The following is a 12,266-nucleotide window of genomic DNA, read 5'->3' on the forward strand; positions in this document are numbered from 1 at the left end:
TAAAGAACTTTTCTTTAATAATAAAAAATTGAATAAAGATCTTTTCTTGCATGTCACAAAATTAAATGATAATATACAAGGTCAAATTATATTTATAAAATTTGTCAAAAATATATTGTAAAGATATTTATAAAAAGATCTTTATTCAATTTTTTATTATTAAAGAAAGTTCTTTACTCAATTTAAAAAAAAATTAATATAAAAAATTGAAGAAGCAATTTTACTTGCATGTCACAAAATTAAATGATAATATTTAAGGTCAAATTAGATTTAGAAAATTTGTCAAAAATATATTGTAAAGATATTTATAAAAAAAATATGAGTATATGATAAATTTATTAAAAATATATACACTTTAAGGTATTGAGGGTATTTTCGTCCAAAAAAACTTGGAAATAGTAAAAAGTACCTCAAATGATACTAACTCAAAGTTCACGGACCTAAAATGATATTTTCAAAGTTCACGGACCTAAAATGATACTTTGGCAAAGTTCGTGGACCAAAAATGATGTTCCCTCTTTTAAATACAATAATAATAATAATCATATTTATTATGATTATTATATATTATGATAAATAATCCATATTTAAACTATACATTGTAATAATAAATATAATAATATAATTATTATTATTATTTGTAATTAATAATTTATTAAAAATTTTAAATTAGTATTCTTCTTTTTAAATAAAAGAATAATTAGTATATTTTTAGTTTGATATTTAAATCAAATATAAAATTTAAAATTTTGATATTTCCAAATACATGAAAGTAAAGTTATTAGGAATCATATTTCTGGGATTCATTTTCCTAGGAATCATTTTTCTTGTCAACTTTACTTTCCTATCAACCAAACATGACCTATATTCTAGGATTTAGTTTATTCAAAGGAACGTAACTAAAAATGTTGAATTTATTTATTTATAGTATTAAAATTGAAGATATTAAAAAATGTATTACTATTATTCAAATTTATAGTAATAACGAAATCTCATTTTGCAAAATAGATTAATCAATTAGTGATTTTTTAATGTGCTTTATAGTCAAATACTCAAAATTCAGTTAGTGATTTATTTTCATCCAACCTTTTGATTTGTTGGAGAAATTCTAGTGATATTATTAGTGTTTCATTAAATAACATTTTTAATATACTTAAGATCTAATACCACAAAAAATAGATAAATTAAAGTGAACTATTCTCATCGAACATTAATTTGGATTGTAAGAGCATTTATTAGAGAAATCTTAATAAATATATTATTTAAATAAATTATATTTTTAATATGCTTGTGATTTAATATGTTTTGGGAGTTGGGTCATCTTCTTCCCCAAAACCAAGGCAGCTATTTTTATTTCTTCATTTGGCTCTGCAATTTTTTCATGAAAAAATTCATTTCAGCCTCTCCATAATTTAATCTCCAATAATTTTAGTCTATAATAGTACTGATTTAGGAAGAGCTGAAGATTGTATATTAAAATTTTTTTAAAAATTTAAGAATAGAAAAAGAGAAAAATAAAAAATTTGTTGGCATGTGCTGAAGCCCTCCCCAGCTCTACCTGTGTCCACCAATGATAGCTCTACCTGTGTCCACCAATGATTGTCTTGACTTGAGAGCATCCACAATGGCGGATGTCCCGCCGGACGTCGGATCGGAGTGCCGGACGTCCGTCATTAGGTAGTATGCATACGGATACGGACGTCCGCTGCGGACACTGGAGTTCCGATTGCGTTGACACGACGGACGTCCCAATTTTTTTATTGTTTTTTGTGGATGTCCGTCGGATATCCTTGGGGATGTCCGCTATTGTATAGTGGGATGTCCTTATGACGTGGCAGTGCAGTGGGATATTCTTATGACGTGGCAGGATGTGTTTTTGGGAAGTTCGTTGGGATGTCCGCCGGGACATCCGACCCGGTGTGGATGCTCCGAGACTTGAGAGCGAAGATGAAAGGGAGAAGACTGATTTGAGTGTGAAGGAAACCAAGAGCCGTTTACTTTCCCAACTCCCGAGATACACCTTGATTTGAATTTTCTAAAAAATAATTTTCTCTCCATATACTCCTATTAACTTTAATTAATTATTCTTTCAACCATATATTAACTTGATTAAATATCCCGAGTAGTCTACTTTTGGGATTTTATGTTTTATTTCCACCATCATTTCCCCAACTAAAAAAATCTAAAACTCATAAATTTAGTCGACCAACAAAACTTCCATATTTTCCAATGCTAGTATATATTATACCCATTCTGAAAAGGGAAAAATCAGTCATTTAGGTACACATCAAAATCAAAATATTAGAGTTTTTCGAAGACAATAATAAATCCAACAAATATAGGCTCAACCAAATGCTAATTATATAAATCCAACAAATATAGGCACAATCAAAATAGTTACATATAACGTTAACATATATCATTATATGTTCATGGTATGCCATCACTCATTATGATTTTAAAAAAATTTGTTTGGGAAAGGTATAGTTGAACATTAACAAAAAATAACCACATGTTATTAACTCATCAATTTTTTTGAATTTATAAAATATAAGCATTTTTATCTTATTCCAGTATATCATGCAACAAATTGCAATTTGACATATTTAATATATTAATACTAATTAAGTTTACGATATTGAATATCATAAATTTATCATTTTTACTTTACTTCACAAATTTTAATTCTTTAAACTTTTAGTTCTTCGAACGTTACAATCAAATTTAGATAAAAAAAATCACATGTTCCTAAATAATCACATGTTCCTAACTAATCTATTTAATATTTTCTCTTTTGCTTTATAAAACAGTCCATTAAAGTTCTTATCTTTACTCACTATATCATGAAACAAGTTAAATTTGATATATAGTATACTAATAATGATTGAGATAAAGGTTTTGATTTTAAGAATATTATGATTTGATTTTAATATTTTACTGTATCATTTTAAAAAAAATTCTTTAAAATTCTAATTTTTAGAATGTTAAAGTTGCACCTCCGTCAAAAAATAACAATATCTTCCCATCTTATCTGTTCAATATTTGAAATATATTAAAAAAATTATCTTTTGTTTTATAAAATATCATAGTTCTTAGCTCAATTCACCGCATCAAAAAACAAATTGATATTTGATATATTTATAGTAATTGAGTTTACGATTTGGTTCTAAGAATTTCATCATTTTTATTTTAATTCTTTAGTTTCAAAATTTTGATCCTTTAAATTCTTAATTATTGGAATGTTATAATCCAAACATAGATAAATATTTCATACATAATATTGATATATATTATACTGTGTTAATATTTTAATGTAATTTAGGTTAATATTTCATACATAATATTATAAGGTAGTGATAAAATGCAAACTCATATATTTAATCTCACAAATTTCGATGCTATTTAGCAATGCAAAATGGATATTCAGTCACATCAATTTACCAAATTTAAATTTATGGAATTTAGATAAGAATAAATAACATTAGGGTATATTAGTTAAGATATAAAATATAATTACGAAAAAAAACATAAAGACATTATAGCATAGACATTATGTACCAAAATCACAACTCTACAAAAAAGTGGGATGTTAGAGTTAACCCGAACTGGAACAGTAGTATATGAATATATTCCAGTTGATGAACATGATAGAGAGAAATAAAATCTTATTTGTAAATTCTAATTAGTCTAGCGGAGTAGTGATCTAGGGAAACTACTACTTAAATGCATAACTAGAGAATACGAATTTAGTTCACTATAATCACTATAAGAGCGATTTAGTTCACTATAACCAAAACGCCTTTACAGTGAACTAAATCCTTCACGAAGTAAATAATTCACTATAATGATGTTTTGGTTCACTCCTTCCTGTAGTGAACTAATTCACTCTTATAGTGAGTTATGGGTTGCTGTTTTGCATTTTGATTTTGAAATTTTTGATTGGGAATTGCATTTTTATTTCTAGGTTTGTGAGTTTTGCTGTTGTCACTGTTTAATTTTTGATTTGAAGTTATAATTTCAAAATTTGATTCTTTGTTATGGATGTTGGAGAAAGCAAATTTTAGGGTGTTCTTCAATTTTGTTTGGATTTTTGCAGATTTGGGACTCTTCGATTTATTTTTTTTTGTTGGATTTTTTATTGTGTTCGATATTGGAAGATGAACGATTGTCGGTTTTCAGAACTTGGATTAACAAAATGAATCCCAAAAATAAGTAAAAATTGGTTGAAGATGATATATTGATGAATTCATAAATTTGATGAATCTAGCAAAATAATTGGATGAGTCGAGCTAAATTTGATGGAATGGATTAAATTGGATGAATTTTAAAAATAAAACACAGTATTATGTTCTCTCTTAAGTCCAGCATTATGGTTGTGTATTAGTGTACCTTTAAATAAGCGTTGTTTTGCTGCACATTCAATATTCAAAATCATAAAAATAGTAAAAGTGCTAAAATATTACTAGTAACTAGTAAGTACGTATTACTAAAAGATCGTAGTGTACACAATATTTTTATATAATACATTAATTAATTTATTAATATAAATTAGGCTAATATATCGTACATAATAATATAAATATGTAGCGGTACATCTTAGTTTAATTTAATATAAAATGTGCAGAACAGGTCATGAATTAAACAATTTTGTAGTATTAATTTTTCACTTTTTTGAAACTATAAATATAAGTAATGCATATTTCTAATTTAAATTTAAAAAATAAAAGAAAGGGAGTTCAAATATTGAAAAAACGAAAAATGAGGCTAAGGCTAATTAAATCTTTTTAATTTGTCCACTAACTATATTTAATATTTTAATATATAATTAATGTACCAAATTACTAATATAACCTTATTTGGTTGTTTATCATCATTTGTTTTTATTAGTTTTATTAGTTTCTTATTGGCTAATCATTAATTTAAGGTAGTATAGAGTAGTTATCGAATGTGCCGAAGTGTGCTATGTTTGTTTAACTAGCTAATTATTGGGCACACTTTGGAGGATGTAAGGTTGTCTAGACAAAGTTTGTGAGGTGACTGATCAAGTTTCAAAAGGCCAAAAGCAGAAGACATAGCATATGATCTAGAACATTCTTCCATCACTGTGCTTTGTGCTTGTGGTTCCACAATTCTCAATAATGAATCATCCCATTTTATATGGTTTCTACTATTTTACCCATCTCTATATTATCACAAAGATATAAAGTAGTTCACCTTTTAACTAGAGCCATAAATGTGGTGTGCCTATTCAATCAACCAATAGATCCCTCTCTCCATTAGCTAGGAAATAATCTTTATGGATATATGATGAAGGATTGATTATGAGTATTCTAACTATTTATTATTCCATTTAATTGTTAGGGTTTTTAGTTGTTGGGCTAATTGTCAGAAATAATTACAAAGTTTGATTGATTTTTGGTCGATTCTTCCATTTTTTAAGAAAGTTAATTAGTAAAAATTTATCACATTTCATTTTCAAATAATAATAAATAGTTAAAGTTGATAGATGGTAAAATAAAAGAGAGAATAATATAGAGAAGACTCTCATCTATGTTATTCTCTCTTACTTTACCATCTCTCCACTTTAGCTATTTATTACTCCCTACATCCCTTGAAAATTTATCACATTTTATTTTTTGCACTCATTTTGAAAAAATAATAATAAATAGTTAAAGTGAAGAAATGGTAAAATAATAGGGAGACTAATTTAGATAAGAGTCTTCTCTATATTATTTTCTCTCCTATTTTACTATTTCTCCACTTTAACTATTTATTATCATTTTTTAAAAACTATTACAGAAAATGAAATGTGACAAATTTTCAGGGACGGGGGAGTATATTTTTCTAAAACGAGTGCTGAAAATTAAATGTGACAAATTTTCAGGGATGGAGGGAGTAGTATATCATAACTTTGACATTTTTTTTAATTATTTCATTGATTAGGATTTGAGGGAGAAATATATATGGCGTCATGGCGTGGATGTAGAAATACATTAGCCTAATTTTATATTCCATATTTTACAAATTTGACTCCATGTCTTTTGTCAGTGATATATAAATCTACTTAAGTATTAATTTCGGCTTCCATATTATACACAATTTCCCTTAAATCCAAATTAATGGGACGATTAAGAAAAATGTAAAAGTTCATATATAATCGTTTTTTCCCCAAACTTTATGTTTTTTACAGCAATTTATTTGTCTTTTGATTTAGTTTACGGGTTTGATATGGTTAGTTAGTCTATTGATAGGAGTTCTCATTATTTATTCTGCTACTATATTTCGATATTAAAAATAAAAATTTCTCCTTTTTTGTGTTCTTCCGATATTCATTAGAGGATGAATGGAAATCCACTATCATAAGCATTCTTTTTCAATATTTCTCAATCAACGAATTAGAGTATATATAAAATGAATAATTTGTGCCCAATGGGGTGATTAAATTTCTTTGGGTCTTTATCTATTATAAATGCAAGATTTGACATTAATATATTACTATAAGCGTCTTTTATAGTAATTGTGACACCTTAATCACCATCATCTAGAACAGGGTACATTGAAAATCGGAAGATTCATGGCTATGAATATTGTTAGTTTCAAGAAAGATGCATAAGATTTCTTGGATTGATTAATGGCTTTGAGTATCCCAAAAATTATGTTCCACTTCCACATACGATTTTGATTGACTTAGTCGAAGAATTAGTTTTGATCTCATAGCTAATGAGATTCTTTTGTAGTAAGAAGACATTGTCATCTTATGAGAAGTCAAACATGAGGTTAAGTTATAGTAAGTCGCTTCTACATATTTGGTCAAAATTAGACTGAATAATTTAATACTCCTTATTCATTTGTGAAATTTCTAACAATTTGACAAAATTACATTTATAATTATTATCACATATATATGTAATTAAGTATATTTACTAGCTTTATACACCTACAAGGCTACAATAACCTTACTTATCCTAAATTTCAAGGAAAGTTTAAAATTTAATACTAACATATATCTCTACACTGTTTTTTTTATACACAAGATAAGACTCTAAAAAGTACTACGAGTACTAAAAAATAAGTATTGTTTTTTTGAAAAATAAATACTATATTCATATTTGCACATTTAATTTGTCACACGTCTCATCATGCTAGTACCTATAAAACCATAATCAGTTTGGAAGGGGCTTCTTGTTATTACAAAGGCACAAAAGCAACACCTCATCATATAAGTTTGTTATATTTATTTTTTATTTAATGAATATTGACAACATATATAAACTAACCTAACTTCTTTTTCACCTAACATAATTCAATTCATGTTTACCTCCCCTGGTTAGACCTTTGAATTAGGTCAAGGCAATCGAGTCTTCCACAAGATTAGCAAAATCCACATTATTATTCCACCAAATCACATTTAAAAACAATAAAACAATTTGTTTAACAATTAAGGATCCATTTACAGCCAGTTGATCATAATTTTCTAAACAATTTGTCCAAATAAGTACTCCCTCTGTCCCATTAAATATAAAACGTTTGCTTTTTCACATATATTTTGGGAAAATGATAATAAATAATTAAAGTGGAGAAAAAATAAAGTAAAAAAGAGAATAGTGTAAACGGGACTCTCATCTATATTATTCTCGCTCTTACTTTATTTTTTCACCACTTTAGTTATTTATTATAATTTTTTCAGAACAAGTGCGTAAAAACAAACGTTGTATATTTAATGGGACAAAGGGAGTATTTATTTAGAATAATGCTATGCGGCCACATTATGGCCAGCCATAAATTAAGTAAATAACAAAAAAAATTGATTTTTTTTTCAAATTTTTGGTTTAATACTATTTGATTTTACTTTTATATCATCTTCATTATATGTTGCTCAACATGTTAGTGTTGTTCTTTCGTAGTTTTTGCTCAACTTATTACTACTGTCATTTCTTGATTGTTGCTCAACGTATACAGTAATTCGTGATATTAATGTGTTTTACGTAATGGAATTCAAAGATAAGTATCAACTCACAAGTCCATTCACACACATATAAGTTTATATCGGTAATTCTAATTTTTTTATACATGTAAATGGACTAAATTAACTTTTTATGGCCGGCCACATTATGGCCATTTAGCATCACTCATTTATTTAATTGGTCTCTAACTGTCGTATATAAATTCAAGTTTGGAGAGCTAATGTGGTCAGCCGTCCAACCAAGACAATCGGCTCTGTCACAAATTTCATGCATTAAAATTAGTTTGATTATAATAATAATAATGTCTCTTTTTTTTATTATTATCACGGGTATCTATCTGTTAGCTTGATTTGGCATATATATGCTAAAAAAAAATATATCCCATAATTCCACGTTTCTTTTTATCGCAAAAATTTTTATATCTTAATATCTTAAAGCAAGACATGAAAGCATTATCATTAATTAAAACGTCGAATCTTATGTGTTTGAAACCTATGAATGCTTTATTCAATGAAGTAATACTATCACATAAATGTCATAACCTTGATTTGTCAATAGATTACCTAATAAAACAATTTGGTATGACCTGCTAAAATATCGAATAGAATGTTAAAAATGAAACTGAATAGTCTTTCACAATAATTTAGCAAAGTATTTTATGCTCAAAGTCGGGGCCACCAAGAACGGTAATAATACAAACAGCGATAAAATCAATACGGCTTCAAATGTACATCAATACATTACATATGATGAACAACACACAGCAATATAAGCCTTTGTACTTTAGTAGATGTACCGATTTCGCAACATGCAATATATCCAAACATCACACATAAAGTAAATAACACAATCTTTCAAAACTAGGCAACCGAATAGTAAGATAATAACCACAGATACAAAAAATATAAAATCGATAAATACAAACAATTACTAAACCAAAGTCGATATATTACTGATCAAAAAGAGGAATCTACTTCAACCGATATGCCCTTAGGCACGACTATACATAACATAGTAATCACGCTTGGAAAAGATGGGGTATACTAAAATACGAGATGAAAATAATATTTTTTCATATGTCCCTTGTTAAGTGATTCATATTTCCTTTTAAGATATTTCAAGATGAGTCATTTCTTTCTTTTTCATTTTAACAAATCTAACACTTTTTTATCGGTCTTACTTAATCCTCCATTCACTTTTCGCTTAACCAAACATAACTATCTTAAATGCCGGGAAAAAAATGTTGTACTTAACATTTTTATTTTGAAAAAAGAGAAGGCAAGAAGAAGTGGAGAATAAGGTGGGGTGAGGTGTCTGCAGCAAAAAGACAGAGATATAAAGCTAAAAAAAAAGAGTGGCAGTGGTGAAACTCTAACATGAAGTGTTGCTTGTTGTCATCACTCTCACTCACACACACACACACACACTCATATATATGTGTGTGTATATATGTATATATATATATATATATATATATATATATATAACATCATCCTCATTATTCCCCATTATAGGAAGCTAGTTAGTAAATCAAATTAATTTTCAACCATGTCTTCTCCAACATTAGCTCTCTTCATTGTCACAATCTCCCTTCTCTTTGTTGCCTCTTCCCAACGTATGCCTCTCTCTCTCTCTCTTTGTATGCATTTTTAGTTGCTTACTATGTGTGTGTGTGTTTTCTTTCCTAAGCTCCAAGTTTCTTGGACCATAAATAAAAGTTTTTTTCACTTATGATTTAAGTTGTTTTTGTAAAACACATTGAGTATGAAGCCTGAAAAGAAGTTAATTACTGCACACATATATTCTAGGCACAATTCAAAAGTTATAATCTGTGGCGGCCTGTCATCGCCCTTAGACATAGATACACATCGTATCGAACTGAGTGAAATTTGTGTGTGGATGATGCAGAGGCTGATGGATCTATTCAGTTTACATACTCGGGAGGGACAGGGCCAAACATGTGGGGGAAGATAAACCCGAATTTCAGCACGTGCGGGAGTGGGAAAACGCAGTCGCCGATTAATATTTTGACTGACAAAGCTGTCCTAAACAAGAAGTTGAAGCCTTTGATCAGATCATACGGCTCTTGCAATGTCACTTTGGTCAACAACAAGTTCAATGTTGGGGTGGGTAATTACTTATTTTCTTCCTTCTTCGAACATTTTTGCTAGTTTTCTTGAATAAATAATTGTGTGATTAGTTGAAGCTCGAGCTCCCTTGTTAGCCCGGTTTTAACGAGACCGGTGAGCACGCGTGGGTTAGACCTGCTCACCCGGACCGGACTTGGATCAGACTCGAATTGACACATTTTTTTAACACAAACTTTTATTTATTAACATAATCACTTTATGGGAACGGTAATTTTTAATATAATAGAATCAGTTCTTTTTAATAAATAGTAGGAGTAGTTTTTTTATTACGAAGAAGTAAGAACAATAATCACTTTGAATTATTATAGGTGTCAATTTTATGAAATAGTGTTTGGGTCAATTTCAGGTAGGGGCCGAGTTGGGTTTGGGTTGAGTCCGGCCCACAAGAACTGTAGTGTTAGTAATAAGAGTGTTTGTCTTTTTAACAAAGAATAAGCTCGTTAAATTAACTTGGTGTAAAGGCCAAAACTGGTCCTGAACATATGTCTTATTTTACGATTTTGGTCCTATACTTTATCTTTTGAAATTTTGCATCCTGAAAATTTCAACTCAGATCACAATTGGTCCTACACTAACATTTCCGTCAATTTTTAAACGGTTATAACCCGATTTTGATGATTTTAACAGTCCCATTCGGGTTAAAAAATCGGTCAAAATCGAATTAAAACCGTTTAAAAATTGACGGAAATGTTAGTGTAGGACCAATTGTGATTCGAGTTGAAATGTTCAGGATGCAAAAATTCAAAAGATAAAGTATATGACCAAAATCGTAAAATGGGCGTATGTTCATGGCCCGTTTTGGCCTTTACTCAATTAACTAGCCTAATTTGATACTACTACTTTATACTTTAATCGATAAAAAACATATTTATTATCTAATTATAAATTAGTATAACTAGATGGCGAATTTAAGATAAATTAAAACTACTAATTTAATAATATCAATTTAAATTTGAATCTGAATCTAAAAAAGTGGTGATCCCTTAAAAAAATCGATAAATAAAGCTTAGGCTTGGCTCAATTCGATTATATACCTAGCTAATTTTGAGACGTGGGAGTTGATGCACGTGCATCCTAACAGATCTTTGGGGTGCTATGGCAATCAAACATTTGTATTTATTTATTTATTTATTTATTTGTTTATCGCAACACTTCTCGTCGTAAAAAAACTCAGTTTTACTTATCTGAAAACTAATTTTCTGTCTCCGCCACTGTAGGTACGGTATCCAGATCATACTGGGGGAGTCGTCGTGGACGGAAAGATGTACAGCTTGAAGCAAATGCACTGGCATTCCCCTTCCGAGCACCGAATCAACGGAAAGCAGTAAGCAACAACACAACTCATCCCCAAGTGTGGTGTTTGTGTTGTGTGTGCTTGTTGCCATTTTAGTGAAGAAAATGTGAATTGTGTAATGCAGGTATGCTGCAGAGCTTCACCTAGTGCACGTTACCGATGAGGGGAACGTCGCCGTTGTCGCTATTCTCTTCGACTATGGCCATGCTGATCCACTCCTAGCCAAGGTACAACACTAACTCATGCAACAAAATTTTTTCATAAAAAAATAATTTAGTTTTCAATTGCTACATATTTTGCAGATGCAAAAAGCACTTAATGAGCTTGCTTACGAGGTAAAGAGGCACGAGGACAGCCCGATCACGTTCGGGCCATTTCACCCGACCGAAGTGAGGAAGAGTTGCCATAAGTACTATAGATATGTTGGCTCATTCACCACACCTCCTTGCACACAAGATGTCATTTGGTACATTCTTGCTAGGGTAAGAAACAAATATCATTTGAATTTTTTTTATTAGTGACAATTTGTTGGATTAATTTTTGTGTTAATTAAATCTTACTATGATTTAAAAATATAATAATTAATTATCCACGTGTGTAGGTGAGATCAGTGTCCAAAGCCCAAGTAGAGGCCCTGAGAGCTCCCTTGGATTTGAGATGCAAGAACAATGCTAGGCCTTGCCAGCCAATGAATGGGCGACACGTGGAGCTATACGACGAGGATGTCTAGTGAAGGAGAACTCATTTGTGACATGGTGTATGGCATTGACAAATTGAAATGGAATGTACAATAAAGAATTCCAAAAAATTAAAAAATAAAATCAACCAATAATACCAAAGCTTAAATGTTTAGACAAA

General features: G+C 29.4%; 1 protein-coding gene across 1 annotated transcript; it reads left to right on the plus strand.

Moving 5' to 3' along the window:
* The first annotated feature begins 9,428 nt into the window (after positions 1-9,428).
* LOC121785712 (alpha carbonic anhydrase 1, chloroplastic-like) lies at positions 9,429-12,266 on the plus strand. Its single transcript, XM_042184123.1, has 6 exons — positions 9,429-9,579; positions 9,873-10,090; positions 11,332-11,438; positions 11,533-11,635; positions 11,711-11,890; positions 12,010-12,266. Exons 1-6 carry the CDS (start codon positions 9,513-9,515, stop codon positions 12,136-12,138), a joined length of 804 nt encoding a protein of 267 aa, XP_042040057.1. The 5' UTR covers positions 9,429-9,512; the 3' UTR covers positions 12,139-12,266.

The sequence above is a fragment of the Salvia splendens genome, chromosome 22 (assembly GCF_004379255.2).
Source record: "Salvia splendens isolate huo1 chromosome 22, SspV2, whole genome shotgun sequence".
NCBI lineage: Eukaryota > Viridiplantae > Streptophyta > Magnoliopsida > Lamiales > Lamiaceae > Salvia > Salvia splendens.